Here is a 14,584-nt window from a genome sequence, read left to right as displayed (position 1 = left end):
ACTGTTTGCCAAATATGGATCCTTATATTTTCAGACAAGCATACTATATACCACTCGTCAAAGAAGCTTCTTTTTGCAACAGATGGAGGCTATTACAGAGTTCCACAACTGGTCACACACAGGAAATATATGTCTGAGAGATGCCCAGCCCTAAGTGACACATCTACAGTAGAACTTCTACACCTAAGGCTCATGGAACATAGTGGAACAGAGGGTAGGGAGAATACTAATATATCCCTCAACTTTCACCAGCAAAGCTTCCTCATACAACACAGAAAGACACAACTGGATACGTTTTAGAGAATAAGAAACTGCAGCATGTATGCCCCTGGATAGGACTCCTTTATTAAACCTCACCCACCCATGGTTCAGGGACCATTGTAGACGAGGGGGCGGAAAGATTGTACTAGCCAGGGTTGGTGCGTGAACATAAAGAAACAGGGGCTTTTCAGGCCACTGGAAACCTGCTCATATGAACTTGCAGCAATAGTGACAGCATGCACAAGACCCATGCCAACTCAATCAGACAGAAACACAGCATAAAACAAGGGAAATGTGCAGCAGACCTCAACCCTAGCCTAGGAACTATTGGCAACTGATTACTGCAGGTGAGGGAGAGTAGATATTCTTTTTGTAAATTTTATTTATTATTTTTATTTTTTATGTGTATGCATGTATTGCCTGCTTGTAGGTAAGTGCACCCGTGTCATGCAATGCCCACAGAGGTCAGAAGAGGCTGTCAGATCCCTTGGGACTGGAGTTACAGACAGTTGTTAGCTGCCAATGGGTGCTGAGATTCAAACCCACATCTTCTGCAAGAACAACCAGTGTTCTTAACAGCTGAGCCGTCTCTCCAGCCCCAAGAGAGTAGATATTCTTTAAGGGAGACACTTTAGATAGGCTGACTAGGCTCCAGTGGATGAACTTGCACCAAAAGACATCTTGGTACAAATATTTGACTGGAAAGGACTTAACATATATGACAGAATGCATGAAATTGGTTGGTGGGGGCGATGGGAGGCACAGATGGGGGAGAGGGTCTAATTTGGTTAAGATCTATTATAGGAAATGCACAAAAAACTCAAAAAGTTTTTAATTAAAAAAAATGTGTTTGATACAAATTAAATAAGTACTGGGCCAGCCAGCCTTAGAAGCAGACAGCACTGGTGTAGAATTCACAGCAGTTTGCCAAGGCCCTGGCACTGAATTCCTTGTCTTCCCAGGGACCTGAGAAGGAAGGTGGGTTGGTACCGTTCAGCCGCGTACTGAAACGAAAAGCCAGAGACACGCAGTGGATCAGAGAAAGGCAAGGCAACAAGATGTACCAACAAGGGTTACCAAATAGCTGAAAACAAAACCCAAAATCTATGAATAAATCTGTCAGCCACAACCAAACAGGATCCAGTTAAATGTTTTCTGTCATTTATACCTTAGTTACTACAACCAAGAACTCTGTTCAATGTGTCTGCATCTGTGCCCAGTTCCTAAACATAGTCTATTTCAAAATTTCCTTTCCAGATAGCTGAGGCAAAATTTATGCCTTGTAATGATCTAGAATTGAATATTTCCTAAAGAAAAAAAAAAAAAAAAAAAAAGCTGACAACCGAAGGCCATTTTCCTCTTGAGAAAGAAAAACCACTGACACTTAATTAGGCAAAGGCATTTCTTTCAGATTCTAGTTGTTAATGACTCTCCGGATGTAGCTTTTAGGAAATCCACTGAGAATAATATATAAATCAGAACTGTGCCAGACTAATGATCTATCCAGCTTCTAAATTCCTCTTTAATGGTACATCAAAAGGACACTGGTTGCCTCTAATGATAATCTCCAAGCATAGGCACACTGGCATTCTATTCCTTTTACTTCATTTCTTAACTCACTGATCATCTAACATCACCTGAATAACTACCCCCATAGTGAACAGATCACTTACTCATGGTAACTGCCTAAGCAGTCTCCAGCTCTAATTTCTCTCCTGAGCCCCAGGCTCCAATTGACTTATATGTGGCTTTACCTGATGTCCCCACAGGTGCCTCTAAGTTAGCACATCCAAAACAGAAGGAGGTCATAACCTCCCTTCTAGTCTCCTATGTCTGGAACTAGTCCTGTTCCTCTCAGTGAAGGAATGCCAGTCTTTGGACCCATTTGCCTTTCTCTTCTTCCTCCCAGGCTTTCCTCCTATCTAGCTGAGGACCAATCCTATTGGTTCCCCTCTGTCTGGTACATCTCTATCTTCATGAGTATCAGTGCTTGCCATCTCTCACTAAGTCTCTTAAAGGAGTGTGTTTAGTGTTCTTCTTGCCACCCAAATAACCTTCTGAAAAAGTACAGCTAATCATGCCAGTGTTCGGAGTTCTGCAGGTCAAAGTCTAATTTCTTTAGATTTCACATGAGGTCTTTTATGCTGTCTCAGTCTCTCTTCCCAAAACCCTCTTCACTCACTTATATGTTGCTACTGGCGTATTTAACTTTTACCTTGATAATGTCAGTATTCAAATCCCTTAAATCCTTCCTTGTTTGTCCCCAAATTAGGTTTTTAGCTCGGTGATATAGTCTCTTCTTTTCATAGTCTAGAATTTACTGAAGATAATTTTTACACTGAACTCAATATGGTTTTTTCAAATTTGTCTTCTCTTGTTCTGCTCCATTTCTATCTGGAAAAGCTTCTAAAGTTTTAGTCACTTAGAACATTGTTAAAGCTTCACCTATCACCTATTTATATATCAGTAACAATAAATACATTAACTTCCTTTTAGATTTATTATTTTTAATCACATACCTCTGTCTGTCTGTGTGTGTGCGCGCGCGCACACGCGCGCGCACGCGTGCAAGAGTGCAAGTGCCCGTGGAGGCCAGAGGTATCGGATCCCCTAGAGCTAGAGTTACAGAAGGTTGTGAGCCAACTGATGTGGGTGCTAGGAATTAACTCAGGTCCTCTGCGAGAGCAGTAAGCACTCTTAACCACTGAGTTACCTCTCTAGCTCCCATATAGTAACTTCTTAGTTTTTTTGAGATAAGGTCTCCCTGTAGCCCCACCTTACCTGGAACTCACTATATAGACCAGGCTGTCCTTGATCTCATAGAGCTCCACCTACCTCTGCCTCCAAGTGTTGGGATTAAAGGTATGGTGGGCTCATACAGTAACTTCTTAACAGAGAAACCTCACTTTTTTTCCCTTGCCTTTATACCATCAATTCAGATAGCACCTGTCTCTCATGCACAGTCGGGCTAATACCAAAGGTGTACCTAGTAAGAGAAAAGCGCACAGGTGGTGGCCTTCACCAGTACCCATACTTCAGCTCATCCTCCATCCAGCTTTCCCAGGACTGTCCTCAAGACCTTCCTTCTCACACTTCCAGAAGATCCCTTCTTGGAAGAGAGGCTATCAGAGGAGGGAGCAGGAACCCCAGTGTTCACCTACCTCTGGAAAAGCCCACTGCAGCATGTATACGTCTCATAGGTTCTATTGGTGAAACTTGTATTCAGGAATGAGAGACAATCAGTTTCAGCTCCCCTGGGAACGTAGAGGATTCCTGGATAAAGGAGACAGATGTCACATGAAGAGGAAGATTTGGAACATGATCTTCAAAGTTCTTTACTGTTTGGTTGTTGAGTTGATAATATGATAGTTTAGCAGCCTTTTCAGTGTGTCTGTGAGATGGACACTTAAACCAGTGTTCTGAGATCCTGTGATTTCTGCCAAAAGACAACACTTAGGTACCTACCTGCCATGCAGGCACTGATAAAGGATACACAAGCCCCTGTAAAGAGGGCCCTGACCACAATTTTGCAGAAGTCGCTCTTCCTCTGAGGCACCACTGATGCTGCAAGAAACAAAACAAAGTAATTTATTCTCTTCCCCACACAGCAAGGAGGGGTACCCCATGAGAAGAATGTAGAAGAAAACACATCAAGTGAAGAGTATGCTTATGACCAGCCACTTGGTATCAATGTTACCCCAGAGGTGTGTATAAACATTAGTCTTGATATCTAACTCAGACACTTCCTAGGTCAAGTATTGTATATCCAACCCTCGCTCCAGTGATTCTGGAACCTACTTAAGAATTATCTGAATCAAACAAGGCTCTGAGTTGCTCAAAACAGGTGCAAATGCCTGGTGTTTGCCAGTTAATATCTACACTCTGGATTGGAATTAGATGGCCCCTTTTGAGCCAGAGGACTAGGGAAGGCAACATGCATCCAACCCTGGCCTTTTAAGAAACAAAAGGTTACCGGGTATCTGAATTAGAACAATACCAATAGATATTAAATAGAAGGGAAAAGACAAACCAAAGGGAAATTACTTCACCTTCAAATTGATTAATAAGCCATCCAATAAATAAATTGAATGATTCTATCCCAGAATACGACTGGGATAAATGACGTTTTTAACACATTAAGCTGTTCTTTTTATACTCCATTTCTTCTAAGACCCATTTCTAACTTGGATCATCCAAGTGCTTGGGATTCTGCTACATTCCAGAGTCCTCCAGCAGCACATCTCTCTCCATGGTAGTCTTACAACCATCACCGATCACCCATAGCCAGCAATCTTGCCAGAAGCCTGACTATCTCTGTCAGCTTCAAAGACCAAGTCCTTTAATAACTGGTGACTCTGTTTGTTTGTTTGTTTGTTTGTTTGTTTGTTTGTTTGTTTGTTCTTTTTGAGACAGGGTTTCCCCGTAGCCCCAGCTGGCCTGGAACTCAATACGTAGACCAGACTGGCCTTGAACATTCAGAGATCTACCTGCTGCTGCCTCCCAAGTGCTAGGATTAAATGTGTACACTACCATACCTGGCTGACTCTCAGCTTTTAGCTCAACAGTGAATGACACTCACTTTTACCATCTGTCTGCTTATTTGTCTACTGCTGTCTTTTGCCTTTTTGATTCTTATGATGTAAAGAATTCAACACATAGTCAAGTAGCAAGATTGCTGTAGCCACTGGGTGTTCACTCCGCATTCCCTGCAGCCTGAGGCCCCCTTCACGTTGGTTTCTCTATCTAGTCTCAACCTGTACTGCACACTGAAAAGGCTGGCATCTGCCTGGCTTACTGGGGAGCTAGGAAAGTTTAAGAACTCACTCAAGCATCCCAGTGTGATGCCTATGGAACTAAGGTTGGCAAATCCACAGAGGGAAAATGTTGTAATAATTTCAGCTTTTACCTAGGGAAAAAAATAAGTAGATTAGTTCAGTCCCATGTGTGTAGTCCTACAACCGTGGGGGATTTACAAGGCACTGAGAGTCCTTTTCACATTCTAAGGAGCATATAAAAGATACTCAGAGAATAACAGACTCCTGAATTACAACAGCAATAGCAATATGGTGATCGCCACAGGACTCCTTGCCCAACACTATTCTTGTTAAACTTATGAATAAGAAGGAATATGAATTGAGGATGGTTGAGAAAAGTGACCCTGTGGCACAAAGGGGAGACAAGGAGGTAAATTCACAGCAATTTAGACTTTAAATAAGGGACCTAGAGCATAAACAAAAAGTGTGTTCCCTGACTGTCCCCACCATAAAGAACCAGTAATTATACTAGAGAGCAAAATTAGGTCAGAGCGCAGGGGAGAAATAGTACATAGACCTTAGAGTAGGTAGCTCAGGCCATGGAGGTGAGGCTACTAAGCATATGGTTCTGCTTGCTCTGTGGCTGGGCCTAGGACACTAAAGCACCCGGGAGTCTACAACAGTCCTTTGTGTAACTCTCTGTCTTCCCCACGGTACCCATAGCCCAAAACCCACACCACTTAGGCTTTTCTGGATTGTCACATACAGAAATCCACTGTTTCTCGCCATTGATCCACTCTTCAACTCCAGAGAGACGTCTGTTCTTGTATTGAGACAGTTGCTGATAGGCTACAAACTCATTTATGAAGAATTTGACTCCCACTATCTCAGCCACCAGTGGACAGTCTGCCCACTCTACGCCCATCATGAAAACCATAGGCCTCAGGACATAGGAGCAGATGACCTGAGTGAAAGAGAGTACCGCAGGAAAAGGAAGAAGGAAGAGCAAGGTCAGGTGCGAGGAGCCCCTCTGCAGCCTTAGACCTCTCCTCTTCCTCCTGTTCCCCCTTCTCCCACTGTGCTTTCTCTTAGTTTACTGTTGTCAGGAGAACATGCCCGATAAATGCAATCCCTTACCTGGAAAGTGAGCCCGTGTATATCCACCAATTCCCCCAGCCAGGAGAGGGTAGCGTTGACAAAGGCCAACACAGCCAAGAAGGCAATCAGGTTGGCTGCTACATTAGCAACAAGGCTTATGGCATCTGTGGCTCCATTGCTGGCAGCTTCCAGAATATTCCTCTCCTCCCTGTGGTTATTGGGCAAAGGGAAAGAATATACTGCCTATGGTAGTCTCAGCTCCTCAGAGAAGAGGACTTTGTTGCCCCTGAAGTAGAGGAAGTAGGTACACAGCCAGTGTGAGAGGTGGTGGGATTCCTCACTGACCCAGTTAATGGAGATCAGTCTTACATCTGAAGACAGTCAGAGGTCATTTCCACGAAAGTCTGAGGCCAGGGACAAGGGGTACTGGCACGGAAGGTAGCAGCAGGTAGGAACATTAAATCAAAGGAAAAAAGTGAGTATGATTAGCTGGAGGTCAAGAGAAGCAGGCAGGTAGATGGAATCACTTTCTTCCCTCAGATTTAAAGTCTCTGCCTCCACAAGACTGTGCAGCACCTGTGTCCACCTCCCCAGTTATATGCTTCCCCTGACTCACCCAGGAGGCAGTTTCACTCCCTCCTTGCTCTTAAACTTGGACTCTTCTACTTCTGGATACATCAGCTTGGACAAGGCAAGAGCACAAGGGGCAGCCATCACTGAGGCAGAAATCAAGGATGATGCATCAATCTGTAAGGTGAGACTGAAGATCAGCATCTCATCTCCACAGAGCTCAACTTGGGTTTGCCAGTGATCACACACACACACACACACACACACACACACACACACACACAGTGCCTTACCCCAAAGGATATGAAGGCTCCCAACACAGTGCCTGCAATGGTGGCAAACCCTCCAGTCATCACTGCATGAATTTCAGAGAGAGTCATGTCTGCAAGGTAGGGACGGATGAGCAGAGGAGCCTCTGACTAAACACAAAAGAAAAACATGCCAAAGTGCCTATCCCAGGTAGGAAGTGCACCCATTAGACACATCCCTCTAGCACGTGCATTGTTCAGTGAGATAGCCCCACTAAGTGGACAATAAGCTCTGGCCTCAGGCCCCAGATCTGCCCATCACCTGTTTCCATATCACATTTTAAAGTTTTGAGGAAGATGGATGTTATTTTCCTTTATTGACCAAATCTAAAACCATGTACTTACTGAGTGAATTTATGTAATGCAGCACACTTAGTGAGTGCATATTTGATGCTTACAAAGAATGCATTAAATGAATTTAAAAATAGCTGATCTAAGCCAAAGCTTATTAAAGAATCAAAAGAAATAATGTAGGCTCAGCAAGATGGCTTAGCAGGTAAATGTTCTTGTTACCAAGCCTAATGACCTGAGTTCAATCCCCAGAATCCACATGGTGGGAAGGAGAGAATCAACTCTCACAAGTTGTTCTCTGACCTCCACAATCATGCCATGGCACTTAAGCAGCTGCACACGTGAGCACTCACAAGTAATAGAAAAAAATTTTAATATTTTATTTATTTTTATGTTATGTATATGAGTGTATTGCCTGCGTGTACGTGAGTGCACCTGTGTCATGCAATGCCGTGGAGGTCAGAAGAGGGCTTCGCAGTCGCCTGGAACTGGAGTTAAGGACGGTTCATAGCCACCATGTGGGTGCTGGGAATCGAACCCGGGTCCTCTGCAAGAGCCGTCAGTGCTCTTAACTGCTGAGTCATCTCTTCAGCCACCACCCCCTGCCAAAAATTTTTTAATAACTGAAATTTTTATGAAATCGGGAAGATTCAACTAGGAAACTATATCTAGTATCAACCTGAGATGCTGTTTATCCTTTAATGAGTGACAGCTGAAGATGCAGGGCTGTGCCAGCGGCTAGGACTGTTAAGAGTGAGGCCACATTCCTACTCTTAGAAGATTATAGTCTAGCTGGAAAAATTAAACTGATTATAGACAATTTTAGCAAAAATGGAGGGCTATGATAGACATATCCAGAAGTACACTGAAAACATCAAAAGTAGATAACCAGCCTAAAGCCTTGGGAGACAAAGACCTCAATGTTAACCCATTACCCATTTGACAAGCTGTTGTTCCTAATGTTGATTTGATTAGTCAATAGCACATACTGAACACTGTGATGGTTAATATTAATTACCAACTTGACAAGCTCTAGACTTGTCTAGCAGATAAGACTCTGGGCATGCCTATGAGATTAGGTTAATTAAAGTGGGAGGTCCCATGCTAAAAGTAGATGGCACCAGTCCATGGGTTTGGGTCCTGGTCTGCATAAAAAGGAGAAAACCAGCTGAGCACAAGCCATCACTGTTCTGCTTTCTGACTGGATGAAACATGACCACCTGCCTCAAGTTCCTGTTTGCCTGGACTTCCCCACCATGATGGGCTGTACTCTCAAACTCCGAACCAAAATAAACCCTTCATCCTTTAAGTTGCTTTTGTCAGTGTTTTTTCACAGCAACAGAAAAGTAACTAAGACAAACACCTGCTCCAGACAAGCACCCACTCCTAGTCCATGCAGGTGAATGAATAAGGCAGCTGTTAGGGAGAAGAGACTTGGTGTTAGTCGTGAGCAAGACTAAAAGGTTATTTGCCTCCTTAGAGGCCCTGCAAAACAAGGATCACAGAGATCACGGCAAGAAACAGAAAATAGCTCAAACACCTTTTATAGCTCCTGAAGGTGGATAAGGTTTACACTAGAGCATTCACCTATTTTCGTGGGTAAGAAGTGATCAGTGGCTAAGGTTGTCCATTTAGATTAAGTGTGCCCAGATAGCGATTGTTAAGAAGCAGAGGTGAAAGGGATGAGCTAAGTCCTCTTTGAGCCTCTGAGATTTCTTTCAGAAAGGATTGGCTGCCTCACAGTTTTCATTTATTTTATTTTTCATAAGAAAAACATGTATTTCAAGCTGGGTGTGGTGGCATGTGCTTATATACCCAGCACTTGGGAGGCAGAGACAAAAAGACCAGAAGTTCACAGTCATCCTCAGCTACATAGTGAGTCTGAAGCCAGCTTGGGCTACATGAGACTTTGTCTCAGAAAAAAAACAAACAAACAAAAAAGGGGAGGAAGGAAAGAAAGTAGAGAAGAAGCTAGGGAAAATTATATCTTTCTTGTTTTCTACCAAGTTCTCAGTTATCCAGAAAAAAGAAAAACAGACGGCCTCAGGGTACTTACCATTCCTACAAAGATGTTTCCTGCCACAGCGAGGGTCTCTGCAGCAGTGGTACCCATGGTGATTTGCAAAAACCAGGCAATCTAAAAGAATTAAGAGATCTAGAGCATCAACATCAGCAGGAATCTTGGACAATGCCCAGCAAAACCTCTCCTACTCCATGAGACCTAGAGAAATAGTGTGGCAGAGAGCTACAGACAAGTTACAAACAGACTTGGCCAAAACTCGGGCCTTGTGTTTTCTAGAACAAGTGATTTAAACTCAGTATGAAGCAATCATCCAGCCTAGCTTTGCTCCCTGTGCTGCCTCAGCCTATCTCAGGCCTGGGCGATCATTTGATATCAGGAGGCTTAGAAGGGTCTGCCTTTCCATTTTGATTTTAACCCTCTATGTACCATATATAAGCATCTTTCCCAAAGTAAGTGTCACCTCCATTCCCTTGAAAGATCCAAGTTAAAGGTCCTCTCCTGAGGAGTGTAGGAAAGTGACTCACCTTCTGAACTACCCACTGCACAAGACCCAGGTAGTAGAGAATGGACATCACGCATCCAAAGAAAATAATGATTGGTAAGGACTGTAATGAGAACGGGCAACTGGTGAGATATTATATTGTATTGTCATATGTGCCACAAGAAAACTGTTTCAGGCCTCTAGATTAAAGTCTCAGTATTCCAATGGTATCTGATATAGTGTACTTTACCAACGAATTCAAAAGGCACTGCAGACCTATTACTCCAATGGTATTAATCCACAGGATGTTTTCTACTCTTTCTCCCCACCCCTTCTTTAATCAATTTCAAGATGATTGTGATCACAGGAGGAGAGCTGGATTCTCTTAGAGTCCATAGGTATAGAGACCAGCTGATCTCTTGATCACATTCTCATCTTCTGCCTCTCTCCCTGACCCTTCCACCTCTTTTGTCATTCCTGCCCACAAAGTAAACATTACCTGAAAAGCAAAGACATTTTGGACCAGTGAATCACCAAAAACAAAACTGGAACCCTCCACAGTGTACTGCAGGAAAATCTGAAGGAAGCAAATACAAAGAGTAAGAATAAAGCCAAGAGGACACAGGGGAAGCAGGGAATCGGCCTGGTGTGACCACCGTGGGCAGGCTATGTCCCCAAGCACTGGTCACTGAATGATGGACTCAGCAAGTCAGCTCTCTTCATCTGTATTCCGAGCTGTACTCCATAACTTTTTCCTCTTTCCCAACCAGATCTCCCAAAACCATTGTTAAGACATAGCCTTAAAGCATCAAGCTTCCCTCTAATCTACAAGGATAAAACCCTCACATTCGGTTCCCATACCTGGATCTGATCTCCCAGCCACTGGAATGCATTAAAGCCAGGCTCAGTTCTGATGACCAAAATCCCAAAGACAAACTGAAGACCCAGGCCCCAAAACACTGTCCTCCAGCACACCTAGAAGCAATAAGAAGTTAATCCGATGTGAGCTCTAAACTTTACTGGACCATCGCCTGATTGTAATGTGCACTCTGAGTGGAACTAACCCAGGATGTTAACAGTCAGTCTGAGGTAATGCAGCATAGAGAGCAGGGAGAAGGCACAGAGAAACAGGGCGATGGTGTGTGAAGGGCCAAAAACGTCCGTATCTGTTTTTACAATGTTTCTAGAAGTTAGAGACACTTAATAACACATACAACATCATTATGTACAGTGCTTCCTGATTCTCATATTCACATTTTCTTTCCTCCTTTCATTTTTCCTTCTATTCTTTTTTAATGCCAACTAGATCCACTTATTAATAGATCACAATCAATCCTTTTAAAGTAAATGGTCTAGGGTTTCTAAAAGCTTTCAAGCTTGTCTTAGGAATAAAACTATCAGAGGAAAATTCTGAGACTTAGTTCTATGCATCATGAATACTTGACATATGTACTTTGTAATTATTACTTAGCCCTTGCTGTGTATTGTCATGCCCAATATGAATACCCAAAACTCACTGCACTGTGGTGTTTGGAGCAGGCAAAGAGGATGAGGATGAACATAAAGATTCCTCCAAAGGAGATCAGCTGCTCTGGCCTTTGGGCTGTGTCTAGAGCCAGCCACAGGATAAGGCCAACAAAGGAGGCTCCTGAGAACACCCTAAAGAAAGAATGTCAAAGCCATGTCATCAACTCAGCAAACAACTACCCCTGAAAAATCAAAATTTACCCTAAGGAAAGGTCAAGTAACTCAACAGCTTACTTTTGGTTAGACAGAAATATATCTTCAGAATTATCTGATAGTTCCTTAGCTTCTACTCCCGCCCCCCACAAGTTACAGAATTAAGTTTCTAATCTGGGGATACAAATCATACAACTTCCCCTTTCTCATATTTCCATAATAATAAAATGTGATATAAAGACTCATTCTTGAAGATGATTCCAATGACTAATCAAAATTCAGAAAACATAAAAAAGCATACTTTGGTCTCCCATGGGCCACTGCTCGATTTCTAACCACACCAAAGGCAGAGTGAAAGAGCAAAGAATCAGCTAGTTATGGTCTTTTCATGTACCAAACATATTTCAGTACACATCCAGGAGTCTAGGGATGTAGCTCAGTAGTAGAGCACTTGCCTAGTATGTACAAGACCCTGGGTCTAATCCCCAGCACCATCAAAATAAGTAAATATCCAGTTGTGGTGGTACAAGCCTTGAGAAGTAGAGGCAGAAGAAATTCAAGGTCATCATCAAGGCGAGTTTGAGACCAGCCTGGATTACATGAGACTCTTTCTCAACAACACCCAGACTGACTTCCTCAAATTTGAGGGAAAGGAGTTAGAACGGAGAGCACATGAAAGTAACACACAAAAAAGCACATTATTCATTGACATACCACCAAAGCAAAATAACAAGAAACATTACATGACTGGGCTGAAGTTCATATTTTTTATAAAGTTCTCTCTCTTATAGTGAATGAAATCTGACTTCCAAACTCCATCTTGTTTTAGATAAAAATCACTTTAGCTCTACCTCCCTATTGTCAAATAAATCAGTGATCCAAACTTGGATGGTAATCTGTTATTTCTCCAAATTACCACTATTGAAAACCTTAACACTTATTTTCTGTGCATCCATTGGAAAATGGACAAAGGGGAGTTTTCTAGAAAGTCTGGCCTAAGGTCAAACATGCTGCAGATGGATGAGCAACAGCTGCTCTGGAATTCAGTCCAGTTATACTGATGAGCAAGTTTGCTCCTAAACTCTAAAGAATTAGGAAAGATCACAGCAGGCACAGGAAGTCCAGGACTAGAGGGAGAGGTGTCACCTTATCAAACACAACAAAAGGAGACAGTCAACTTGATTAAACTGCAAGTGTCTGTTTCAATTGCTTCATTGAGGAGAAGCATGGGTTTTCTCATTCTGTCATGGACTCTTGGGATACTGAGACTGAAAGTCTTCTCCAAAGTTGAGCCCCTTCTGCCCCTAGCAATGTTCACCCAAGGCTATTAAAGCTGGGCTGAGATGTGCTGCTCAGAGTCCTCTTACTATGTGTCCTCTACACTTTGGCTTTGTAAAGTGTAGGTAAGGGCCTGGAGACTCAGGAACTATCAAAAGAGAAAAATTAAAATATCTGGGTATGTTACTCAGTTGGTAGAATGCTTACCTAGTATGCAGAAGGTCCTGGGTTATGCAGTCCTCAGCACTGCCTAAACTAGACGTGGTAGTACTTGTAATCCCAGTCTCAAGAGATGGAAGAATCAGAAGTTCAAAGTCATCCTTAGCTACATAGAGAGTTTTGAGGCCAGAATGGGCCAGAGACTCTGTCAAAAGGGAGGGAAGGAAGGAAGGAAGGAAGGAAGGAAGGAAGGAAGGAAGGAAGGAAGGGGTCAAGAGAGGGTGAGAGGAGAGAGAAAAAGGTGAGAAGAGGGGAAGGAAGGGGGAATGAAAGAAGCAGACCAGGCCTTGGGATAAACTGGAGGGCCAGTGATACTGAGATTCTCATCTTACCATTACAGTTTGGATCTAAAGTGTCCCCCAAAGACTCATGTGCTAAAGGTTTGGTCCCCAATATGGCAATCTTCAGAGGTAGGGCTTCTGAGAAATGATTAGATCACAAGGGCTTTGATCTCAGTAATGAATTAATCCTTTGATGTGCTCCAAATTTAAAGGACTATTGGGAGGTGGTGAAAACTGTCAGAGATGGGGCTTATGTGGAGGAAGCAGGTCACTGGCGACATGTCCTTGCAGAGTACATCTTGTCTCAGATCCTTGCCTTCTCTGTCTCTTTGCTTCCTGGCCTCCATGATGTGAGCAGCTTTGTCACCACAGTTCACTCCCTACCATGTAGTTCTGCCTTACCACAAACTAACAGTAATTGACCCAAGTGACCATGGGCCATGGCCTCTGAAATTATGAGCCAAAATCAACTTTTTTCTCCTTCAAGTTGGTCTTAGGTATCTTGTCATAGAATCAAAAATTGATTAGCACACTTACCATTTCATCCAAAGTTTCAGGCGGGAGTTTTTAAAGGGCTTCAGACATCTTATCAATTTTTTACCAAAGAACTTTTTCAGAAAGTGGGATGCCAGGACAAAGACAACAAAACATGTGATGACAAACAATGCCAACGCCCTCTGGAAATTCAGGATGCAAGCCGCCACGAAGTAGGCAACATATGCTAAAAAGAGACGGCAGAAGGGAGTGAGCCAGGCAGAGCTTCCACACGGAACGCTCTCTACCCGCCCTGCTGTGGAGTGGGCTGCACATCTATGGCAGTCTCTCTCTGCTTGCCCCTGAGGATATCACACTAGCTCTCCTTCTACCTCAGTTAGTCAACATCCACTGTTAGACTCTTCCAAAGTCAGTCATCTCTTCCTGTATTTTTATTATCTCAATTATGTTAAAATGTCAGATGATCAAATTTCTCCCTTGAGTCACACCATGTAATGGAAGCCACAACGGCAAAGAAAAGCCACGTGGCCTTTTCCTCGATGCTCCCTGATACTGCCCAAAGTAAAAATTTGGTCTCACTAATCACCTGCATCTGATACTGATATCAAAGTCCCATATGTCACTGACAGTATACTCTAAACAAGGTTTCCTGTCTTTCAAAAGCATCATACAGCCCTGATTTTACATATAAACAAGCAAATAAGTAATATATAATACAGGCTTCTTTCATAAAGACTACAAGAAACTATGCCCTGAATCAAATCAAAGCACTAAAAAAAAGATTCAAATAAAAAAGAATTATTCTCTGAAGGATTTTAAAACTATAGGTATAATATATAAATATA

The 14,584-nt window shown here is 42.8% G+C and overlaps 1 protein-coding gene across 1 annotated transcript in view; it reads right to left on the bottom strand.

Annotated features, from left to right (window-relative positions):
• Nucleotides 1-1,147: 1,147 nt before the first annotated feature.
• Nucleotides 1,148-14,584, bottom strand: part of Slc28a2 (solute carrier family 28 member 2) — a 25,626-nt gene continuing 12,189 nt past the window's right edge. Inside the window, exons 4-17 of the mRNA XM_008849499.1 lie at nt 13,782-13,965; nt 11,304-11,445; nt 10,648-10,761; nt 10,286-10,363; nt 9,830-9,910; nt 9,339-9,419; nt 6,977-7,102; nt 6,730-6,860; nt 6,153-6,321; nt 5,782-5,979; nt 5,086-5,167; nt 3,727-3,825; nt 3,423-3,534; nt 1,148-1,265 (exon numbers count right to left, since the gene is read on the bottom strand). Of these exons, the coding sequence (XP_008847721.1) occupies nt 1,148-1,265; nt 3,423-3,534; nt 3,727-3,825; nt 5,086-5,167; nt 5,782-5,979; nt 6,153-6,321; nt 6,730-6,860; nt 6,977-7,102; nt 9,339-9,419; nt 9,830-9,910; nt 10,286-10,363; nt 10,648-10,761; nt 11,304-11,445; nt 13,782-13,965 (1,715 nt within the window). The remainder of the gene's footprint in view (nt 1,266-3,422; nt 3,535-3,726; nt 3,826-5,085; nt 5,168-5,781; nt 5,980-6,152; nt 6,322-6,729; nt 6,861-6,976; nt 7,103-9,338; nt 9,420-9,829; nt 9,911-10,285; nt 10,364-10,647; nt 10,762-11,303; nt 11,446-13,781; nt 13,966-14,584) is intronic.

Source organism: Nannospalax galili, unplaced genomic scaffold (genome assembly GCF_000622305.1).
Source record: "Nannospalax galili isolate Female #2095 unplaced genomic scaffold, S.galili_v1.0 scaffold891, whole genome shotgun sequence".
Taxonomy (NCBI): Eukaryota; Metazoa; Chordata; class Mammalia; order Rodentia; family Spalacidae; genus Nannospalax; species Nannospalax galili.
This window is presented reverse-complemented; position numbering and strand designations above follow the sequence as displayed.